At 38.3% G+C, this 25,608-nt stretch overlaps 1 protein-coding gene across 2 annotated transcripts in view; it reads right to left on the bottom strand.

Moving 5' to 3' along the window:
• Positions 1-25,608, bottom strand: part of LOC127446336 (ribonucleoprotein PTB-binding 2-like) — a 119,438-nt gene that overhangs the window by 11,928 nt on the left and 81,902 nt on the right. For both annotated transcript variants that reach the window (XM_051707186.1, XM_051707187.1), the window contains exons 5-14: positions 22,350-22,470; positions 21,631-21,713; positions 20,534-20,623; positions 18,210-18,321; positions 16,549-16,853; positions 14,379-14,490; positions 13,967-14,115; positions 5,926-6,027; positions 4,854-4,976; positions 2,538-2,711 (exon numbers count right to left, since the gene is read on the bottom strand). In XM_051707186.1, the coding sequence (XP_051563146.1) occupies positions 2,538-2,711; positions 4,854-4,976; positions 5,926-6,027; positions 13,967-14,115; positions 14,379-14,490; positions 16,549-16,853; positions 18,210-18,321; positions 20,534-20,623; positions 21,631-21,713; positions 22,350-22,470 (1,371 nt within the window). The remainder of the gene's footprint in view (positions 1-2,537; positions 2,712-4,853; positions 4,977-5,925; positions 6,028-13,966; positions 14,116-14,378; positions 14,491-16,548; positions 16,854-18,209; positions 18,322-20,533; positions 20,624-21,630; positions 21,714-22,349; positions 22,471-25,608) is intronic.

Genomic DNA, 25,608 nt, shown 5'->3' with positions numbered 1-25,608 from the left:
TATTCTGATTTTTTTTAGTTGCTGTTCTTTTTCTCAGTATTAGTAGCCTGTTTTATTTATTCAAACAATTATGAACATTTTGTTTGTATACAGATACACAAAACTACACAACTATGCCTGCTGAAACAAAACAAAAAAACAAAAAAAAAACTTTAATGAACAATCTGGATCTCCATGTCCTCCATGCAGGTCAACTGTTCCTGCTCATCTCCAAACAGGATCTACTCCCTGCACATTCCCGAAATGCAAATTCAATTATTAGACCTATAAGCATTAATATTGTTCTTAAGGATAATATAACAAAGTATTGCAATCATTTCATTGTTATTGAAATTGAAAAAAAAAAAAAAGCCACGCCTCCTCTATCACACATGAACACACACACACACACACAGAGCAGAGTCTAAGTGTTGTAGAAGTTTCTAACACGGTCTTTCTTTTCTTGTTTCCTTTAAAGCTGCATTCACACTGCCAGCGACATGCAGCGACAAAACGACGTCATCTCATTCATTTTCAATGAGAGCTGGCGACTTCCGGCAACACGAGCGACGGCGACCATTGGCGACCGGATGTGTCCCGCGACAGCGACAAAGTTGAGAAATGTTTAACTTCATGCAAATGAAGAGCGACTTTCGGGAGTGACAGCCAATATGAAGATGGTAGAGCTCACGTGATCCTTCTCTCTCTCAGCTCCTGCAGTGACGGAAAGGAGGAGGAAAGGCTAATCCTCGCTGTTAGCAATTTACCAGTGTTATATGATATGTCTCTGCCCACGTACAGGGACATATTTAAGAAAAATGATGCGTGGAGAGGTGTATCTGAGATCGCGGGGATTCCAAGTAGGTTTAAATCATCAAATAGCCTGTAAAATTAACTATTAAATAATTTGTTTTGAAAATTACATGTATGACAGCAAACGAAACCATATAAATGATCAGATATAGTGAATAAATGTACCATATTAATAACCTTACTAATATTTTAATAATAATATTAATTGTAAAGAAACAGTGCTGTTTAGACTCTCCATACACACCACTAGTGACCTAACCGCCAGCCACTGGCAACATGCAGCGACAAAGTAGCTGGCAGTGTGAATGCAGCTTTACTGGTGGTTCAGGAGGGACATAAGGTAGCTGCGGTTCACCTTCCATTCTCGCGCTCGCTCTGCACAGCTTCAAGGAGCCTGCGCTGATGACATGTGATTGTCTGCACGAACAAGTTGCGCGGCGGTATGCAAATGCGGACTGAATGCAATGATTGGTCGCTCATTTTTTAGTCCTGTCCCTTCCACAGAAGATATATATATATATATATTTTATACATTTAGACAAATTATTAAATTATTGATTGCTATCAGGATGTGAAGAGACTTTTAACCAGTATAACAAAAACATTTTCTGGAAAAGACTGCACACCCTAGCTTTAACAGCGTTCAATTCATCTCTAGCATTGACAGCTGGGCAGGGCAGGAGACTGGTATAAATGTTTGTAGAACAGCAACAGCGCTGCCTACTGTACAGGGGTGAAATTGTTTTTCAGATAAATTTTTTACGTACTCTCTAGCTGTGTCTCGTTTCGAAGGCTGCATGCTAGGTAGGACGCATCCTTTGAAGGCTGCAGTATACTGAGCATTCTCCTTTAAACAAGTCTCGTTTAAACGAGACAGCCTTCGTAGGACAAATGGAAACGGAACGTAACATGGTTGCTATGACAGCACGCCACTCTGACAAGTGCGAGCGCTTTGAGTGAGAAGGGAACAAATCCCTATGGAAGGGAATGTATGAGGTAAATTTTACGAGAGTTATAATGATGTAAAGAGAAAAGAAAACAGATTTTACAGATGTACTTTTAGTTTAATACTTTATTTTAATTATATATTAATATAATTATACATATTATATACTCTGCACCCATCTACTGGTATTTCAACTTGGGAATTAACATTACTTGCATTTGAACATCATATTTACGGGCAAATTGGCATTATTTTTTTTTTTTAGACATTTCCGCTGAAGCAAAGAATTGTGGGTTGTGAGTGCCCTCGAAGGACACACCTCATGCATCCTCCGAATTCCCGTGAAAGAAGGACTCATTTGAAGGCTGCATTCAAAGTGTCCTACCACTTTTATGAAACAAGACAGCATCGATGATGTATGCGGCTGACAAATGCGACCTCTGGAGGACGCAGCCTTCCAAACGAGACACAGCGACTATAGACCTTTCATCGGAAGTTTGTCTCGCAAAATTGTCACGGATTTGGTGTGAGCAGGCCTTTAGCGTGGGCCAAACATTTGTCTCTCGCGGGCTGCCTAATGAGGAATTCTGATGTAGACTTATTTGAATATAATGCTAATTACATTTACTATAATTATTAATTTCTTAGAATTAGAAAACAAAACATGATATAGTTCATTTATGAATAATTGTTTACGTTTGAGGACATTCCCAAAGCGAGGTTATATCAGAATTAGCTCACTAATTTTTTTGCCTTTAGTCTGTTTCAGTCATTACATTATGTAGAAACACACACTCACATAATAGTACTGGTTCCAGTCGGTGGGTGTGGCATGTGTATGTGTGGCAGGGCTGGGTGTGTGTGTTGGTGAGATGAAGCCTGGCATGATGGGTAGGGCACTGTAAGCGGATAGCAGGGGCTGGGCACTGCCATTCAGAGGAGCACTCAAGGGTGTCTTCAACACCTCCACCTCCTACAGAGAGACACACAGAGACATCATCAAACATTTATACACTTATACTGTACACACACGCTGCCCTAACCCTACCTACAATAATTATGCAACTTAATCATCAAAGATACAAATAATATATATGGAGGTTGCATCCAAAATCCAAATGGTTGGTGGGCCATTTGAATAGGTATGACGCTTCTACTCACAGACACACACACATACTGTACACGTTCAGCTGCTGTGCTGAGGAGTGATGGAGTGTTTTCAGCAGGATATCATGTCCTAAGAGCGTCATGAGTCTGAGAGAGGAATGCAGTATCTGACCTGTAACACTACCTGACACCCTATTTACATAAGCTTTTTGATCCCACACAAATACCACCAACACACACTCACAAAAATGAAGTACACATACAGTATGTCTATACAGTCCGTATATCCAGCAGGAGATAAATCAGTTGGAACACTGTCTTTCAACATATGATTATAGTCCCAACCCCTACCCCTAAACCTAACCCTAACCTTACCTTACAAAACTGACCATGGTTTTACTACAGTAACCATACTATCACCATGATATTTTGTAGTAAAATCACAGTTACCACAACATTAAACAGGGTTAGTATATCAACAGCATAGTACTGTAGTAACACCATGGTTAATTGCATTAAAAATATGGCTTCCGCCAAAAAAAACAAAAACATAATTACTACAATATTACTATAGTTAAACAATGGTTAATTTTATCAGGATCAAACCTTTCTCTCAACTCCCCGACCGTCACCGTGACCAAATTTCTGCGAGTCTATCAACCTTTATATTCATTTTTATAAGTAGCATTAACGGAAATATTAAGAGTGGGACAAAAGGGGGAATAGAACCCGGGTCGTCCACATGAAAAAAGCATTTTCACACCATCTTTACACACTACGCTATCGAGTGACACTTGGAGGTGCAGAGTGCAATTAGCCATGCTGTAGGGCTAGTACAAGTATAAAAGATAGTATATAAAATGGATAGTACTGTCTCTAAAATCTGATTGAATGAGCCATATTTCAAGCCATTGTAAAACAGCCGATCATCAATTGAATTCCAAGTGGCTAAAATCTGCTGAACTATATTACTTACCAGAAAAAGTTTCTTATGAAATATAGTTTTAATAAATATTCTTATTTATTCAATATTGGTGTCTTTTATCATATTGCTATTGCCACCATAAATAAAAGCTAATACCCCAACTTAGTGTCTAACAACACCATTGTAAAATCACTGAAATGCATGGGCTTATTTCTTTATTTTATCTTACATGCTTTTTAGAATAAGATGGTTGCTGTTGTTAAAGAAAGCACACATCTTTGATTATTGAATGTATACACTATACATACTGTATATACCTATAGAGAAATTAATGGCTAATTTTCTGGTCTATTTAAGTGGCGGTATGAACAGTGTGCAGTTAAGTCATAGTCACAGTGATCTGTGGCAGGGTGTCAGCTGGGATACACTTAGACACATTGGAAGCCTGGGATTGACTTTTCTGACATCTGCCAGCAGAAGAATAATGGCTGGGGTATTTCTACCTCCAGTGTGTGTGTGTGTGTGTGTGTGTGTGTGTGTGTGTGTGTGTGTGTGTGTGTGTGTGGGTGGGTTTGGGTGGTTTACAAGGACATTTTTTTATGTTACAAACTGGTAATTACAAGGGTATTATGCAATAAATGTGGTTTATGAGGACATTTCTAGTGTCCCCATAATTCAAATCGCTTTAAAAACATACTAAACAATGTTTTTTTGAAAATGTAAAAATGCTGAAAGTTTTTTGTGGGGGTTAGGTTTAGGGGATAGAATCTATACTTCGTACAGTATAAAAATCATTATGTCTATGGAGAGTCCTCATAAGGATAGCCGCACCAACATGTGTGTGTGTGTGTGTGTGTGATATGAAATATATTGGCAGAACGTTAAATATGTAACATTTTTGCTGCAGCAGATCTGATATGTCTAATACTGTATATGTAGGTATGTGTATTCCTCAGCACAGTAAGTATTTAATCCTCTTGCAGAGTGCAGAGTTGTTTTTTGAGATGGGCTTAGATAGAGCTAATGTACACTGTAAAGTGATTATGATTAAGCATGATGTGTTTTGTGTGTGTTTGTGAGTACCTTGCTGATATCTTGGTGCTGGTAGACTTGAGCAGCTGCCTGACTCATCTGCGTCTGAGAATAGTACTGACTGACAGCATGCATGTAAGAATTGTAGTCTCCGTATGAGGAGGTTACCACCACCTATGACACACACAAACACACGCATACTATAAACCCTTACATACAGATATCAGAAGGACAATGGACCCAAACAATGATTAAAGCAATAGTTCACCCAAAATTCTGTCATAATTTACTCACCATCATGTTGTTCCTAACCTAAATGATTTTTTTTCATCCGAGGAACACAAGAAGAGATATTAGGCAGAATGTTGATGCTCTTCTTTAGCATACAATAAAAATAATTGGAAGTGAGGCTGTCAAGCACCAAAAATTCAGAAAAAAGCACCATATAATTAGTCCATACAACTTCTGCGCTATATTGCAAGTCTTTTGAAGCCATAGGATAGTTTTGTGTGCAAACAGACCGAAATTTAAGATGTTATTAACTTTAAATCATCCCCTCCGCTGTAGCTCTAAAATCTGATATATTCAGATATGGCGAGTCAAGACGCATTTGGCGAAGCTTAATGTAAATGATACCAAACGGCACTGTTTCCCACATGTCTTGGAACTATTTGTTACGTACAAGTTTAAATATGCGGAAGTGCGGATGACATTTGAGAGCTACTGTGGAGGGGAAGATTTTCAGTTAATAACAATTTCAGTTTCATTCTGTTCCTCGAACAAAGCTATTGTTTGGCTTTAGAAGAATTGAAATGTAGCGCACAAGTCATATGGACAACTTTTTTTGTCCTTTTTGGAGCTCAAGAGCCTCAGTCCCCATTCATTTTTATTGTATGGAAAAGAGCTGCATCAACATTCTTTACAATTACTCCTCTTCTGTTCCATGGCAGAAAGTCATACGGGTTTGCAATGACATAAGGGTGAATAAAGAATGACAGAATTTTCATTTTTGGGTGAACTATTACTTTAAGAAATTAAATGTTTGCAGATATGATTTGATATGTATTTGTGTGAGACAAAAGGAGAAAGAAAATAGTACAAAGAGAGACAAATTACAACTTACCTGAGGTTGTTCCTTTGTGCACTCAGTAACTGCTGCTGTCTCTTGGCTAGTGTTGGCGTAGGTCTGTGCTTGGTAGTGTTGGTACCACTGCTGCATGGCCTCCTATCGCACAGAGACACAGATCAGCACCATTGGAACAGAATATAGACAGACAAAGCTACTATAGGGATCCATTTGAAGGTCAGACATTCATTCATTCATTCAACATTTATTCATAAATGCAACATTCATTCATTCATTCATTCAGACTCTGGTTCTTAGACTCTCCTTACTGAATCCAGTCTCAGCCTCACACTGCAGCCTACCAGTCCATTCACTGACTGTTTGATGTATATTGCACACAAAAATAGCAAAAGCTTTCTGGTTTTATGCAATATCCTTAAGTCAGGCTGCATATGTTTTTATAAGATCACTGGTTAAAAAAGTGTTTACAAGGTTCTTGGTTGCTCAAGTGCAACATGGTCACATGGAAACTCAACATGTCGCTTACGAATGTTCCGGTACCCTGACATTGACCCCATTCTGCCAAGTTATCTCCCATTAGACCGCCTCAGAGAAACAGGTACTGGTCCCATGAAAACCCAGTAGTCGTCGCATTCACATAATCAATGATAAGCGTGATTCGGAGGGTGCATTTTTCCTTCTAAGATTATATTATTACTACATTGATGGTTAGGTTTAGTCTTGGAGTTTTGGATTAGGCTGTATGGCTAAAAAAAATATGCATTTCTGTTGACTGCATTACATTATTAAAAACAAAAAACCTGGAATTTCACCTGGTACCTGGAGCTCACACTTGCCCATATGTTCAGCAACACTTCCAGATTCGGCCACTGGGGACAGTGATTCGACTTTCAGTAAGAACAGACTGATTTCAGCGGAAGAACTTTTGGCCTCCCTGCGTTTAAAACGGTATAAATCAGCCTCCAAAAGCGCACTTCGAAGGAAGAACAATCATGATAGCCATACTGTAAGATCGCTTCAAAAAGAATTTCCAATAAAAAATTACTTAAAAGGTGTGTTCCGAATAAACTTTATTTTTGAGCCCCACACCTTCAAACTTGAAGAGCCCTTCAAAGCTCTCACAGTGGATGGTGAAGTATTTGAAGGGAATAGGGCATAGGGATGATCACTTCTGAATGGAACGCACCCCGTGTGATCATTCTGTCCAGTGAGTGGTTCTGAGGTTTATGCAATCGCATTTTTGAAAGATATTCACAGTGAGGACACAGAGAGGAGTGTAATCTAGTGTAATTTAACAGAAAGAAAAAACAAATATGCATATTTTGTGAAATTTTATTTTTATTTTTTATTTTTATGTATTCACATGTTCAGTTGAGAATTTGCATTGTTTCTAGTGCTAAAAAGCCACTCTGAACGTGCACAGCGGTCATGAACGCATAACAGATGTCAAAATTTGCACTAAAAATGACTTGCATTGTGTTACACTGTTGTTTCTCACCAAATCTTATGCCTTAAGAAGACTTGAATATGGTGCACTAATCGCATGGACTACTTTTATCATACTTTTGGGCCTTTTTTAAGCTTTAAAGTGAGTAAATGATACTCATTATACTGACGCACTCACCACAAACACACCCAACAGCCATGTCGGTGATCAGGCGATGGTTATGCTATTTGTTGTACAAAACAAGCCCAGATGGGACTTGCGACAGAAATGAAGTACTTTGCAGCCTCTGTAAGGCGCAATTTAATTACCACAGAAGTTTGTCAAGTCTTAACTATCACGAAAATGAAGAACAAGACATTGTTTGCTAGCGTTTTTCATGTGGAGTTTAAAGTGGCACTTGACGCTTGTGTTGATGCCCTGACACGAATCGTGAATACTGCTTCATGATTGCTGTAGCAAAGCAGATTGATTAATATTGTGGAGGATGAGAGTTTAGAGATTTAATGTGCATTGCAATGAATATGCAACCTAAGGTTGCATAGTTCTTTCAATAAGTCAATCTCTCACTTAGACTTTGCGAAACATTTAATGCTACTTGAATTGAACTTGAATCCTTATACTGTGGAAGGTTTTGTTTGGAAAATGTTAATAAAGCATTATTGTTACATATTTTTGCGGAAATAAGTGCATTTTGACAGGAAAATAATTAAATATAAAGTAAAATTTCAGCACTTTCAAAATCTGCGATTAAAAATTTGAATCGACTGACAGCACTAATTAAAACATCTCCTTTTGTGTTCCACATAAAGTCTTGCAGGTTTGGAACAACATGAGGGTAAGTAAATTATTACAGAATTTTAAATTTTGGGTGAATTATCAGTTTAATTCATCTACTTCCCATCACTCCTTTCACCATTCCCTGTTTGCTCTCTGGACGCCTACAGTGTGAAAGCTCACTGTCTCATTTCACTAAAGCTGGTGGAGTGTGTGGGAGTGTGCGACCAGATGGGACAGACAACTCGCAGCCAATGTTCCTCTTCCCTCCTGCCTTCCCCCTAAATCTCTCGCTCCCCCTTTCCCCCTCCATCTCTCACCCACCTCTTTACGTATTGTCATAGGAACACCTGCAGTAATGAGAGGGAAACCCACATTTAAGCCATGCAATCCTGCTAAATTTCCTTCTCCAAACTCTCTGCCAAGGAATGAGTAGGGAATTACCCTAAAAAAACTAGCAGGGATCTAAGAGAATGTGGGAGGACTGCAGCTCCTTTATCTTCCCTCTCATCCTCCCCTGGAGCACATTTTCCTCTCCTCTGCATTTGCTGAAATCCCAACATTCTGATTTCTATTTTCATTTGGGGCTTTTTTGTCTTTTTATTGGATAGCATAGTCGAGAGAAGTCTCAGCCTCAGATGGCACGGACACCCCAAAGTTCGTTAACTGACTGTCTGATGCATGTTGCACACAAAAATGGCAAGCACTGTCTGAAATCGGCAGCTCTAATCTGAGTGGTTGGCTTTACACAACTTCACAAGGCTTTTTTTTATCAGCCCGCCTGGAAACAAACGGGTTGCTACACTGTGTGCTTTTGAGGAAGAACTAATCACTGGATTTGACCATTTGAAGCACTAGAGCAGAGCTAAAGCCACAAATGTTTTCCGTAAAGCCCTGAATGTTTTTATCATCTTGTTGTGATGCCAGAAGTACCACTGCTAAATTAAGTTGATACTAAAACATTTTGTATTTTAATATTTTAACAATCAGTTTTATTATTAAGTAATAGAAGTATCCACTGATAGTGGATTTTGCCGACACAGATATCTAAGGTGATGGAAAAGGCAGATAACCGATTAATCGGCTGATAATTTTTAAAAGTCGATTTATAGAATGTTGAAAAACTTTCTTAGCATTTCCTAACTATGACGGGCACTGGCATTCTCTCCAAAAAATAAGATTCCCGAAATAATTGTATTTCGGGAACCTTATTTTGAAATGACGGAGACTTGGCTCCGTTACAAGGCTCTATATTTTAATATTTAACAAATTAAGCTTTTAATAACCTATATAATCAGAAGATGAAGGATTTTGTTTGAGGTTTTTTTTATTATTATTTACAAGATATGAAGTTAGAGATACAATGTATGTGCTGACGAGGCATTTTTCTATTCATGCCCTCGCTTCAGTTTAGAATACTTGAATTATCTAATCAAAATAACCAAATTTGCATTAAAGTAAGGATAAAAATATGGATGAATATTGTCAGTCAGTGGTTGTTTCTTCCAGCGGCCGCCACAGAGGAACAAGGACAAAAAAAAAAAAACTTAAAGATACTTAAAAAAACAACTATTGGCACTGATATATCGGTCTACCATTATTAAGTATTATATATATATATACACACACACACATTTATGATACCTGTCTTTCTACGGTATCGATAACGGCAAATACAGACTCAATTTAGCACACACGCGCTGTTGATCTTGTTAGCGGCTGCTAGCCAGCACTCATGTATGTGTACAGAACAGCGCTTGCAATGCACGATTGCGGCTGTGTGAGGTCAGCACTCCTGTCTTGGTGAGATATTGTTTAGGTCCATCCAGATGCAGTAAGTACCAAATAAATTGTGGTTTAATCAATGTCTTCTGAAGCGATCCTGTTGGTTTTGGGTGAGAACCGATCAAAGTATTGCAATTCACCTTTCTTACATCTTGTATCACCCTGTGATTTCCAAAAGAAAGCTAATAAAATAATGTCAATTCAAATCAATATTTCATGTCAATTTATTAATTTATTTGGCAAGTAGTTGTGTAATAAGTGAGCAGTCAGATGGTAATTTTCGTAATATAAACACCAACGAAACTCTGACGCAAACCGGAGGTGGAATTCAACTGTTTCTGGAGACCCCGTGGCCTCTTTCTTCTGACATAATAAAGTAATTTAAACTCAAATCAGTATTTAATGTCCATTCAATTAACCTGTGTAATAAGCGTGATACTCTAAAGTCAGCCGGTCATTATCGCAAAATAAACCCCTTCAGAGTGATACAAGACCACCCTGTCTGAGTTTATTCTGAGATAATGACCGACTGACTGTACAATATCCGTTACATAACTTTTTCAGATATCCCTGAGCCATAATGGCTTGTAAGATCATAGAAAACTGTGGAAACATGTCGATCAGACTAAGCAGGCGTTTCTTGGCCAGAATATGGTGCACTGAGGACAGGTAAGACTAAGTGGAGAGAGAGGGGGAATTATTAGAGATACAAATAGAAGCCAACTTGAGTGTGGACTTGAAGCAGTAATTTTCAAGAGCATGTTCGTTATTGGTGCACCACTGCTGCATTTCTATTTCTGGTGAAAGTCTTTTTGTTCTGTTTCAAGAATTCATTTTCTTTATTCCATATAGACCCATTTATCTCCATTGTGCAGTTGAGTATATGGCAGAATTTTTTCTTTCCTTATTCCTCTTCTTCCAGGCTTTGGCTGTCATGTTTGGGGTTCAGTGGAAGCCTGCGTTTGAGGAAGGAACTGTGGGAGATAGACTAGAGAAAGAGAGATCAGGGGGACTGATCGTTAAAGTGAGTGCAGGAATTTCTTATCTCTGTGACTTGCTGTCATATCTGTCTTTGACAGTGGCCAACACTTTCACCTGAGACAAGGCTGCAAGATATCCCCAGACCACAACCCTAACACTATTAACCAGTGACTGTTAACCACTATTGCCAGTGATATTACTGATAATGTTTGTGAGAGTATTTTGCAGATGTTGTAGTTACATCTGTGTACTGTTGAGGGTTTGTAAGTTTTTATTGTTGGTGTTCTGCAGGTTCGGTATAGTTACTAGTGTATATTCTGACCTGAGCTTGACAAACTGTTGGGTTTTGGTACAGGTCAGCTTTGCATGTACAGATTCAGGTTTGTAATTAGTGTTAATATATAATTATTATTAGATGTGGTGAGATGGCTAGCCCCTGGCAACTATAATCAGTGGTGCTTCTGGATTGATCACCTGCGCCTGAAGCCAATCTCCGGATCTAGAGGTGGTATAAGATATAAATGCCAGCGGGAGCGACTGACAACCAAGAAGGATCTCGGAGGTACACAGATGACTAACAGTCTCTTCTGTTCTCTTTCTCGTAGGAAGCGACTAGAACGCTGGCGGCTCTCTCCCTTGGCTCACAGCCCGATAAGCGATCACTGCCAATCTCACCACTTTCCTCACCATTCATGACACTACCACCACGAGCACCCCAAGACTGAATTTGTCACTTCACCTCCTTCCTTCTCCACTCCGGAGAAAAATCGCCCTCCGGAGGCTTCATTGAACGCCTTACCTGTTTCAGGCCTCTTTTCATCCCCTGTTCCCGCTACATAGGGCTGTCAATAGATTATAATATTTCATCACAATTAATGTCATATTTTTTGTGGTTAATATGTTAAAGCAGTTGTTCCTTTTTAAGGAAAGAAAAAATAATAATATGTGTAGTTACTGAATTTAGCAATTTGTGTGGATGACACTCAAAGCGGAATAAGACACTGGAGAGAGATACATCAGGGTTCCCAATTTTTTCAAGGCACAATTTCCAGGACATTTTATGTGCCCGATGGGTGTAATATTTACGCAAAAACACACGAGAAGTCATGATGTATATTGTGGTGCTATTGTTTTCATTAGTGTTCTTATTATTAGTTTAAATAAGATATTTTTGAGTGAGGTAATTAGCCTGTTTTAAAGCGATTCATTTTGCCGGTTTTCAGCATGTTCAACTCAAGCAGCTCAAGCTGGGAAATTCCCAACATTCTGAATTATTGGATTAGATGTTTCCATATCTAATGTCTTCTTAAACAGATATTTCTCTAGCAGTATCTTGCACTGTTAATATCTTGAGTATAATTTTTTTCTTGTCATATTTTTGACAAAAGAAGTATGCTTTTACAAAATTGTTTAATTATGGTCATGATCAGAGCCATCCCAAGCGAAGGTGGGGCCCATGGCTAGATCGAATGTGGGTCCCCCATCGGTAGCGATCGCCGCAGGGCACAGTGTGACCGCACCGGTTGCAATGCCCTAAGGATGGCTCTGGCCATGGGGTGTCTTTTTTGTCTCGTATTTGAGATTAACACTGCATGTAACAAAAACCTTTTTAGCAACACATGCTAAAATAATTTCCAGGACAAATAATAATTTTCCAGGACATTTAAGTATTTTTTTAATTTTCCATGACTGGAGAACTGCATTGCAAAATTCCAAGTTTTCCAGGACGTATGGGAACCCTGTACATTTGTGCAGAACTGCTGTTTACTCATCTCACCTGCACTAAAACAAAGATTCTGTAATTTTTTTTTTTTTTAAAAACACAGGAAAAGCAACCCTCAGATCCTTTAAAAAAACAGAACTTTAAACATTTTGTTTGAGGAAATTAATAGCAAGTAAACCAGATATCCACGAACATAACTGTATGTTCTGATTTGTTATGTTTGTTCTGAGTTATGTCTATCAAATTATCACTTCTAAATAAGTACAGAAATTATCACAAAGTCTATTTATTATTGCGTTATAATCGAATTATTATTGTGTTAAAATCTACAGCATTTCAGATAACGTGCCAAAATGGCATGTCAAAACATCACAAACTGTGGTTGGTTGCTTTACATGCCAATCAGTAGGGTTAGGAACCAAGAACCTGTTCTTATTATTATGTTTTGGTTTTTTTTATACCGGAAACCATAGTATTTTTGTGATTTTCAGTTCCTTTAATTGTTCTTAAATGTGCATTTTTCTGCCGATGCGGATGGAACACAGCACTAAAATACTAGTCTGTTACCTTTTGCACTATAGACCTTATTCACAGTAGTGCCATCTTTGACAGGAATGAAAATGAGGCTGTGAGCGATAGACTTACCATCCATTCAATGACATGCACTGTATAAAGCTATCAAAAAGCATCTAGATCAAATCTAATTTTCCACAGCTCATGTTGTCTGGAGTTTTTTGTCTAATGAAATTTCTTGGAAAGATATTTTGTCCACGTTTCATCAGCGAAACGATCCAAAAACAACTGTAAAAACCCACTGAAGAGACTGCAGCCTCTTTGTCATTCCCATCAAAAATTAAAGATGGTGTAGCTGAGGATAAGGTCAGTCAGGCTGTTCAATGCAAATCTCATCACAAACTCACTGCAAATCTTTAATATTTAAAAAATAGAAAACATTTTTTAAACAGAATATTTCTGCCGTTTGTAAAAATGACAGTGGGTTTTGCGCATGGGTGATATTTCATACTTGTGAGCTTCAGTGATATTTGCTGTAATTATTTTTTTGTGATTCTAAACATAAAGTGTCTCTATCAGCTGATAGGTCTTTAGAGGGTGGAGTTTTGGAAAGAGGATGTGTGGGTGAAGTAAGCAGAATAAAACTGTCAAATAAATGTTGAATTATAAATGAAATAAATGTCTATTTTAATGAACTGCATGCATTAAAACCGATTTTGACAGCCCCAAGTCTTTGTTCACATGTGCATAATGGGTTTTTAAGATTAAATTATATATACAGTATATATATATATATATACTGTATATATAATGTATGTATGTTTGTGAGTGTATTCTGCAGGTGTTGTAGTTACCTGTGTGTATTGCTGAGTATATTGGTGAGTATATTCTGCAGGTGTGGTCTCTGTACTATATTGACTGGGTGGGTGAGTGGCAGAAGGCAGGACTGCGCTGTACATCCCACTGTGGGCCTGCACAGTCTGAGGCTTACTGTTGCAGGGTGCTGCAGGAGACACAAACAAAAAATACTGATGTATACTAGGGCCTTCTCAGGGACACCCATTTAGAAAATCTCACACACACACACATTTTCTTTTCTGCTGGTGTGGGCTGCAGCCTGTCTGGCTGTGGCCTTGAGCAGGGAACACAGAGAGACAAGACAGTCGTATACTGTAAACATTACAGCTGAAAATAGAGAGCTGACAGAGAAGAGAGATACATTCCAAGGTCTGGAAGAGGTGACTCATCTTCTGATTGTGCACGTACCTTGTAGCACCACTCCGGGAAGCACACTAGCCAGGTTTAGATATGGGTTGGAAGGCAACTTCACTTCTTTAGGAGGGTCTCCTAGCAGAGATGTCTGACAACTGGACTGAGTCTACAGAAACAGAGAGAGTGAGAAATAAGAGTGAGAAATAAGAGAGATAGGGAGAGAATGGCAATAACACAATACAGTGCAGCATTTCAGCTGTACCTAACTGGGTTTCTCACATGGCCCCTGCTACTCAACTTGAGCAAATAGCTTTAACAATAATATGAAACAGCATTCACACCACTCACCTCCCTTAATGTGACATATTTCCGAGTGAAATGGAATATTCAGGCTAGACTTGATTTTATCCATAGGGTTTTGAATGGATCATGAAAAGTGGGCATAGATAGATAGACAGACAGATAGATAAATAGAAAATACAGAAACAGTGATATACAGACAGAGACAGACAGATAGATAGACAGACAGACAGAAAAGACAGAAAGAGTGATATACAGATAGAAAGAGACAGACAGACAGATAGAGACAGACAGACAGATAGATAGAAAAGAGTGATAGATAGAAAAGACAGAAAGAGTTATAGACAGATAGTAAGAGACAGACAGATAGATAGACTGACAGACAGAGAGATAGATACAGACAGAGACAGACAGGCAGATACTGTAGATAGAAAAGACAGAAAGAGAGACAGACTGACCAACAGACAGACAGATAGATAGAAAAGACAGAAAGAGTGATATACAGATAGAAAGAGACAGATAGATAGATAGATAGATAGATAGAAAAGAGTGATAGATAGATAGATAGAAAAGACAGAAAGAGTTATAGACAGATAGTAAGAGACAGACAGACAAGACAGATAGATAAATAGAAAATACAGAAAGAGTGATATACAGACAGATAGAGACAGACAGATAGATAGACAGACAGACAGGAAAGACAGAAAGAGTGATATACAGATAGAAAGAGACAGACAGACAGATAGAGACAGACAGACAGATAGATAGAAAAGAGTGATAGATAGATAGAAAAGACAGAAAGAGTTATAGACAGATAGTAAGAGACAGACAGACAGACAGATAGATAGACAGACAGATAGAGAGATAGATACAGACAAAGACAGACAGGCAGATATTGTAGATAGAAAAGACAAAAAGAGAGACAGACCGACCGACAGATAGATAGAAAAGACAGAAAGAGTGATATACAGACAGATAGAGACAGACAGATAGATAGATAGAAAAGACAGAAAGAGTGATATACAGATAGAAAGAGATAGATAGATAGATAGATAGATAGATAGAGAGAGAGAGAGAGATACAGACAGAGACAGACAGACAGATACTGTAGATAGAAAAGACAGAAAGAGTGACAGACCGACAGTCAGACAGACAGACAGATAGAGACTGACAGACAGATACTGTAGATAGAAAAGACAGAAAGAGTGACCGACCGACAGACAGATAAATAGATCGATCGATCTACTGGCTGCAAGAGTGCTGTTCATGAATACAGACTCCTACAGACAGAACAATGGCAAAGGCTCTAATGTGCTCCATTCCGCCATCTACACAACCACATATGACTGATAGATTAAGAGCAGTTCTGGGAGGACAGCAAAAGGACTTCAGACAGAAGTGTGTATGAGACAGGTGAATGAAAGCCTCAGTGTTTTCAGATGGTAACCAAGACAACCATGATGAAAGCAGCCAATACACACGCACCTGCAAACGCGCACACACACTCTTAAAAGAATAGTTCACCCAAAAATGCAAAGACTAAATAAGATATTTTGCAGAATTTCCAAGCTGGTCTTTTTCATTCAAACAGTAAACAGACTTGGAATATACCGCTTAAGTTCTATGGATCACTTTTAAGGTGATTATTGTTTTTTGTTGAGCTAAACAGCCCCTAGTCACTATATACTTTTGTTTTATGGAAAAAAGTAGCATGAACATTTTTCAAAATTTCTCCTTTTGTGTTACACAGAAGAAATAAAGTCATACGGATTTGGAATGACATGAGTACATAATAAAACTCTAAAATGTCTCATTTCTGTCTTACGGAGAAGCATGGGAAAAACGGAAAAGGAAAAATACAGTAATAAACACCTTAGTTCAAAAAGAAACATATAGAACAACAGAGGAATCAAAAAGAACTTACTGTTACAGTCTGTGGACTAGTGCTGTGGTGGTTGGCTGGAGCTTTGTGCGTTGTGCTCCCCAGCAATGGACCCAGACTTTGTGTGTTGATCACAGGGTGGAAGTTTTGCAGCTGGGCTTGAGTGCTTATGGATCCCCCTGTGGTCCCTGGAGGTGTGGGCTGTTTCTCCAGAGCCGTGAATGTTGCCGTTACTCCATTCTGCTCAGCTGTAGAGCTTATGTGTGAACGCCCAGGTAAATGTGACACTATTCCAGCCCCAGAGCTTCCTCCCTGGGACATGACCGGAGAAGAGTCCTGGCCCAACTCTATGACACAAACAAAAGCTCATAGTACTAGTACATGTCAAAGCCACTCTTACAGTGCCTGACAACTGGTGCTGAGTGAGTGGAGCAGAGTGGGCATTTTCAATTCATATTTTATAAAAAAAATAGTGACAGGCTCGCATGGAGGATTGTGGAATTGACAGTGGAGAGGAGCAAGCAGTGAAAAAGCGTCTTAAAATTTATAGATGTTCAACTTTATGCAAATGAGAGGTGAAAACGCTGGCTGGCAGCCAGTAGCTGAGAGGAATTTTAGTGGTGGCCTTGGCTTAAAGAGATAGTTCACTCCAAAATGATAATTCTCTCATCACTTACTCACCATCTCAAATGACTTTTACTATTCTGAAAAACACAAATTAAGATATTTTTAAGGATGTATGATTTGTATACTGTATGTCCGTGCAATGTAAGTCAATAGTGAATAAAAGCCTAAATTTTGGTCTGTTTCTCATCCAAAGCGATCATATCGTTTTAGAAGACATGGATTAAACCACTTGAGTCATATGGATTACTTTTATGATGCCTTTATGAACTTTCTGGAGGTTGAAAGTTTTGCACATTTGTTCTGCAGAGGAAAGAATGTCACATAAGTTTGAGACAGCATGAGGGTGACTAAATTATGAGAGAATTATAATTTTTGGTACACTGTCCCTTTAAATCACATTATTACATAGTATTATATTCAGTTCAGATACACATGTTTTCATTGTGGCTAGGCTGAGGCTGGATAACAAAAGGGTATTAAATTGATACCATATGTATACTTGGGGCATTCACAAAAAAAGTTGGCATTTTTTCAACTCTAATTGTGCATATATATGATGATTTTTTGGACCGCATATTTAAAGCAATCATAGACTATACCCACTTGTACGTTTTACAGACACACTCCCAAGGCGGCTGATCTCTGGCATTTTGGGCGGTACTGAGCGGATATTATACAACTTTGTTACATTAAGGTGGTAAATAAACTTTCTTTCCGACTAATGCATATAGTGGACAGTATATTCAGGGAAAACATTCATAGTTTAGCATTTCAATTTCTGCCCGACTGTAACACCTGCATGGCATTGGTATTCAAATAGAAATGACCCTGCACAAAAAAATACTCTTCAAAGGTCTTTAATGCTTTGATGAATGCCTATACCAGATTTTGCACCCACACCTGTATAAGAGCACAAAAGGGAGAAATACTGATTGAAGTGGCTGTCTCACACTGCTTATAATAAGGCTTTTGAAACAGTTTGAGAATTTGCATCGCAAATGTCTTTCCCTACAGTGGCAACAGAGACCTCTGGGCCTGCGGTGAGTGGGCTTGACCGTCCGACCAGAAGCTCTCACCTGTGGGGGAATCTCCCAGCAAGCCTTTCCCCAGAGGAACCGGTGCTGGAGCTCGAAGACCCAAAACTTTCTGGAGGAGCAGCCGAGAGGGGTCGCCTAAAAGACCCTGGACCTAAGACAAAATAAAAGAACGATGAAGGAGAAAAGAGAACAGACAGCGCATAATAGGGTTGAGAATGAGGATGTGGTATATCATGAAGCTCATCCAGAATTTAAACAAAACGTAAACAGGCAAGAAGTGGCTTAAAGGGATAGTTCACCCAAAAATTTAAATTTTGTCATTATTTACTTACCATCATGTCATTTCCAATCGTATGACTTTCTTTCCTCCATAGAACACAAAAGACCAATTTTTTAAGAACATTCTGGCCATTCTTTTACCTATAGTAACTGAGGACTGGTGCTGTCAAGCTCCAAGATGACAAAAAAATCACACTAAAAGTAACATAAACGCGGTCAGCGTGAGGACAGATTGGACTGTGGACAACTGGGACTAGATCATTGTGTCAGTGAGTTCAATTCCAGAAACAGATCCGTCCAATTCCTGAATGAATTATTCAGATCTGTTTTGTGAACATGTCAACTGACTCATTAAAAAGATCTGACTCAAACGAATCATTAATTCTCGAATCAGACATTGCTACTTCTACTTCTCTTCTTGTGAATGGACCAAGGAGAGCTAGAGCGGATTTCAAGTCTTTCAGGGAATAACAACATACATTTCTGTCTTTTCCTTAAACAAAGCTATTGTACTGCTTCAGAACACAAGGAATATAACACACGAGTCATATAAAGCACTTTTATGATACGTTTATGGTGCCAGAATATTCAGAATATTATGGTGCATGGATATGTAGAATTTTCATTTATGGGTGAACTGTTCCTTTAACCCAGTTTGAATCTACATCACTTGCTCCAAAACAACAAACATCACCAGCACACTCTCACTAAAACAAAGCTGTACACCTTCACACAAACAAACATGTGCATTAAAGAAGATTTATGAAAGGTTTACCAAGCACATGTTTTTATTGCATGCATTCCTCTCTCCTCTCCTGTAAATGTTCGTGTGGACGTTGGTATAGATCTCTAACCAGAACCTCAATAAACAATAAAAATGCAGATGAGATCTATGGCTCTAATATTGTTTTATAAAATAAATATAAATAATGCTTTTCAGAATGAAAGCTGCAGTTTTCGTATTATTTACAACTTAATTTAATGCAGACCAATATTAACCGATTCCTCACAGAAAAAAACTGTGAATACAATTTCAGACTGCTGTTACCTAACAGCCACCAGACTTGCAGGTAAGTCACACTGACACAAACATTGCTTACATCACGTTAATGTGGTAATGTTTTTCTTTTCTTTTTTTCCTTATGGGCACTAATGTTGTCATGATACCAAATTTCATTACTTGATACCAAAACCAGCTAAATTTGATGATTCTCGACTCCTATTTCAATACTACAGCAAAAACTAATATTCTTAAACTTTTGATATAATAAGTTATATATCAATAATAATATTAAAGAATTAAATTAGAGCAATGCCTTATTCTCATTCTACTATTATTATACTTTATTAAACATTGCTTTTCAAGTAGTTATTCAAGTAAACAGTCAGTAATACAGAACAAAGTGTTTTCTCATTCTTGTTAATCTTGTTGTTTGATTTTTAAAGAAATAATTAAAGCGACAGGTCTATTAGGCTGCATTTACACTGCAAGGCACAAATCCAATTTTGCGTCCAGCCAGTTTGCATTCATTTAAGACAAACGGATTGTGTTTACATACAGTAAATACCTCACCATTATGGGTCAGACAGAACTTGGGTACCAAACTGAATGTATACTCTGTATTATCGATACTGTAGAAAGACACGTATCATTATATATATATATATATATATATATATATATATATATATATATATATATATATATATATATACACTTTTATACCAATATTTTTGACATCCTTAAAGATATAGTTCACCCATAAATGAACATTCTGTCATCATTTACTCACCCTTATGTTGTCTCAAACCCGTATGTTTTTTTTCCGTGGAACACAGAATGTTAGCTTCAGTTGCCATTCACTTTCAAAATATATATATTTTTTCATACAATGAAAGTGAATGGTGACTGGGGCTAACATTTTGTCTAACATCTTTGTTTATGTTCAACAAAAGACACAAAGTATATGAGGTTTGGGACAACAGGAGGGTGAGTAAATGATGACAGAATTTTCATTTTGGGGTGAACTTTACCTTTAAAGACACAAAACACATGAAGACACGCACACCCTCGCATTATTTACATGCTTGTCTTTGATGTGTAAGAGCTGCTGTTGGGCCATCTGCATGTGGAGAAGATTCTGGAGAACAAACCCATTTCCCAGAATGGTATTCTGCATGAGAGAGAGAGAGAGAGAGAGAGCGAGAGAGAGAGGTATTTATGAGTTGTGAAGAAAGTATGTGGAAAGTAGAAAGTATGTCAAAACAGTTGCTACTTAAGGGTATGTTACTTCTAAACTGCTGCTATGTACTGTATGTCCTTTTCTATGTTTTTTTCTATTCATCTCTATATATTTTTGCTGTAAACTATTGATAAATGTCTCTCCTTATTATTGTTGAACTTGGAGGTTTTGTCTCCATAAAGAAGCTTCCACTTCATCTCTACATGTCCATCATGAGAGAGAGAACATTCTATATAGAATATTCTTAGAGGAAAAGTGTGTACTTATTTCAGTGTAAAAATTCTTTCTTCTATCCCCTGTAATATGCAGAGAAAACTATAAGAGAAGTGTAATTTGTAGTTTGTTTTCCTTAAAAACTGTAAACACGTGGCTCTGTGACACTATCAGAAGATTGCTCTGTTTGTTTGAGCAATAAGACTAACCTAACACAGCAACATTGGCTCAACCAGTGGTGTGAATTTGGGGCGTGACTATCTGTTAGTCTAACAAATGGAAGGGGAGTTTTCTGGGGGAAACCTGTTTGAAAACAGGCACCATTTTTGCACGTCTGTTTATTGCTGCTAGTGACGCAGAAATTACTCATGATTTTTAATGTACAATGTGGGTGAATTTATTGTTTATTGTTATTATTTTTTAACCATTATTTTTTTATATGTTTTAATGCAATATTATAGGGTAAAGTAGGGTAATATTCTGGTAATCTTTTAAATTCTGCAATTTATTGCGCTTGTCAACCCAAGAAATGAAACTTTAGAATAACCCAGCTAGAATATGCCATATACTGTATTAGCCACAATGTTATAAAGTTTTATATGGTAATGTTAACTTAGACTTGCTTGTGATGGAGCAAGAAATACAATATCCAATGTCCCAAGTTATCCTAATTCACCAAATGTAAAACAGTCCTGCCAATAGAGTACTAAGTACCAATTGAGTACCTGCTGTGCTTTTCCCAACTGTAGTAGTGCTGTAGTCAGAGGTGGACGCAGGAAGGGGAGATTGTGAGGTTGACCAAACTTTCCTGGTGGGAAACCATTAGATAAAAAAGTAGGAAACACAAGAGAGTAAAATAATGTGGAAAGGAACAAAACAAACAAAATCAAGCCCTCAAAGGTAGAGAGATGGACACCACAGAGTAGTTGTACGATGTTGGCGATTCACCATTTCCTCATTCCAGAATTCCAGTTGCAGCACTAATAGCAATTTGCTCCGGAATAGGTAGAGAAGTTTAACATTTAATCATGTGCTATATTTAGTGTTGTAATTGTGTGTGCTCTTTAAGCTCCGGCCTCCAATTCTTCCTCAGCTCATTTATTCTTCCACCCAATGAAAAGTTAATTTTAATATATGATTAGGCTTTCATCGAGAGAAAAATCTGCCCAGAATCCACAGCGCTGCTGATAACCGATTGCAGCGAACACACACACACATGCAAACACATGGGGAATATTTAATTTCAACTACATTACCCTCACAAGGCACATTTCTGATCAGACAGAAACAAGTTCGTTCTGTTTAAAAAAAAAAAGTACTTTCTTAAAAGAATTACTCATGAATATTCAATAAAATATTTGCCTAATGAGTAAAGAGACACTTAAGAGAGGCAATGTGGGAGAGAGAGAGATAGAGAGAGAGAGAGAGAGAGAGAGAGTGTTACCTCCTCGTTTGCCAGTTGGGTAGGGTCTCGTAAGGACATGGAGAGCAGCTGGATTGGTCATGCTGTTGAGAAGCTGGGCCAGATTGGGTTCAGGTAGCAAACCTTTCTTATGGCTCAACATCTAGAGAAAGTTCAAACAAAATAAGGTAAGGGTAGGTTTAGGGGTAGGGTTATGGTAAGGGTTGGGGTAGGGTTAGGTTTAAGATTAGGGGTAAGTGCAACTACAGATGTATTAAATGCAGGTACTTTAAATGTAAGTACAATGCATCAACATGTTCTGTATTTACATAGTAAGTAGACTGTATCCAACGCTTAAGTCCATAGTAGTTAAAGACACCTAATATAAAGGGGGTCCACCGGAAATAACAATTATACGCTCACACGTGCATTTATAGTCATTTTAGAATGGCTTCAACGCGATTTATCCAATGACAATTTAGAGTCTGAGCTATCCGTTTTATAATCATCATTATATAGTTAGGTCCGGTTCTATAATCTGATTGGCCAAGAAGTATTTTGGATAACAGCACTACGCTTGTCTATGTTTGCAGCGTTCCACACCAGAGTATGTGAGCAATGCATGCTAATTTGGTGTTGCATGGTATTCTGTTGCCACAGTACTACCCCAGTACTCAAGATTCAAAATACCGGTGGTACCAGCGTTTTTCATGAATTACAGTTGTATGTATGGTAGAATATTCCTAGATTGTAGTAGTATTCGGTTGCACTCGGTTGTGAAGTGGCATTTTTGGCTCAAATGCTGTCTCCCTACAGTAACTGTTCAAACTGTTCAGCACATTAGACGGAACAGAACCTTGAAGGATTTTGAGACATGCTTTTCCTGACACAGCGTTTTAAAACACGTTGTTCATTCTGCGAGATGCTGATAACAAGAGCAAGATGCAATGGCCAAATACTCCACCTTAGTCATTGCCAGTGCTTGTCTTAAATTCAAATATACACAGTTTTAGCATTTGCTTGTGCATTTTTATCTTAAATTCGTTGAGTATACAAATCTTACTTTGACAGCCTTATTATTCAGCCTGCTGCCTTGTGCCTATGGCCGAATCACAGTGGTGATGATGTTCAGAACAACAGCACTATCGCTGTGTGATATTGTTTACTTACTGTATATATACAGCACTGGCTGTGAGTGAGCATGTGTGTGTGTGTGTGTGTGTGTGTGTGTGTGTGTGTGTGCGCGCTGGCATGGGGGACACGCTTCCAGGCATGAAGAACTCTTGGTTAGATCTCTGATGTCTGCTAGAGCTGTGGATTCATCCCAACCACACTCCAACTCCATCTGCTCGCTACTATTCCCCCCACACACATATACAAGTACTCTTGTACTTATATACAGTACATATTTCCTACAAAAAGACCAGTTCAACTCATGAATTTCCATGCTGTTCAATGCTGGTTTACAGTATGCTGGTTTGGTGCAGGTGGACCAGCACTGTCACTGAAGGGAATAGTTGATGGAGAGAGGGATTGGAGAGACAATTGGCCCATCTCTCTTTGAGGATGGCAAAAGCAGGGCCAATTCTTCCATCATGCCCCCCTGTATGAAGCTTTAGAGATGGATTAGCAGTGAGCTCTGTTTCTAATATGTGCTTCCAAAGTGCCATAAACTACAGCTCAAATTCTGTTTTATCTACCATAAGACAAATCTAAGATAATTGAATCTACATATATTGACACAACAACATCTGGTGGCTTATTGTGATCTATGTGAAGTACTGTAACTCTAATAAAATATAAACACCCTGAACAAACTCGATTCTCACTCGTATGATAAGAACTGAGGCACAGCAGAGGTAAAGCAAAGCTAGTCTGCCTCACCTCTAATTGAATATGACTAAAACAACCAGTAGGCACATGACGGTCTAGCGTATGAATTCCCATAGCACTGGCTAGTGGGCAGAGCTAGTGGAGACACCTGCTAGTCCCCAAGCAGCGCTAAATTTATATCTCTACACTCACATGAAAGCATCACCCTGTCAGGGGAAAGTTTCTGCCCTCACAGCCTGTGTGAGAGTGGTACAGAGTACAGTGATTCTTGTGGCTCGGAGGGGTGGACTTCCTGAGAAATGTCAGCTTGCATTTGCTCTATATGTCATTTATTTATTTTTTTTTACAGAGGAAAAAAGTAGGAGGAGAGAGAGAGAGACAGAGATTGTTGTACGGATTGTCGCAGCTGTACAGACAACAAACCACACTCAGGATTGCTTGACACTAGTGACAGCACAAGATGAGAAAACGTTCTTGCATTCAAATACAGCTGGGCAGAGCGCAATCCGAATGCAGAGATTTCGAGAAGTGTTTTTTAAAAGTTTCAAACTACTGTACGTTTAACTTGACACAGCGACCTAAAAACTGTGTGTTTATGATGAAACGCAACCAAAGTGAGATGCTCCAAAAGCATTGTTCAGACGCAAGTGCACATTGACGCATCCTTAGAAAAGCCCTAATTATAAATCTATCTCAGAGAGAGCATTGCATTTGGCCAATGATAGGCTTTTGTTTCATAATATGGAAATAAACAATATATTGCTTTCTCAAGCCATTTTTTGTATTGTCTTAGAAATGCTCTACTTGTCTGCCACAATAATGTAATGCATTGTAATTATCTGAATTATTTTATTTATAAAATATATTATATTTATACAACCCCTATACTGAAAAAGTTGGGACAGTACGAAAAATGCTAATAAAAACAAAAAGGAGTGATTTGTAAATTATATTCACCCTTTGCTATATTGTAAGCACTACAACTAAACATTATATGATGTTTTACCTTTACAGTACAGTCATTTCAAATCAGATGATTGCAACAAGTTGGGAAAGATGAGTTTTTACCACTATGAAACCACCATTTCTTCTAATAACACTTATTTAACATTTAGGCACTGAAGACACAAGTTTGTTAAGTTTAAAAAGTGGAATTTTCCCCCATTCATCCATTATGCAGGTCTTCAGCTGCACAATTGTACGGGGTCTTCGTTGCTGTATTGTGCGCTTCATAATGCACCACACATTCTCAATTGGAGATGGTCAGGACTGCAGGCAGGCCAATCTAGCACCTTACTCTCTGCTTATTCAGCCAGTATGTGGTTTGAAGTTGTCCTGCTGAAAATTACCTGGAAAAGACTGTGCTGGATGTCAGTATATGCTGTTCCAAAATTTTTACATATCTACCCTCACAGATGTGCGAGTTACCCATGCCATGGGCACTGACACACCCCTGGCCCATACAGAC

The sequence above is a fragment of the Myxocyprinus asiaticus genome, chromosome 9, assembly GCF_019703515.2.
Source record: "Myxocyprinus asiaticus isolate MX2 ecotype Aquarium Trade chromosome 9, UBuf_Myxa_2, whole genome shotgun sequence".
NCBI lineage: Eukaryota > Metazoa > Chordata > Actinopteri > Cypriniformes > Catostomidae > Myxocyprinus > Myxocyprinus asiaticus.
Note: the sequence above shows the minus strand (reverse complement) of the source record. Positions and strands in the feature narration are given on the sequence as shown.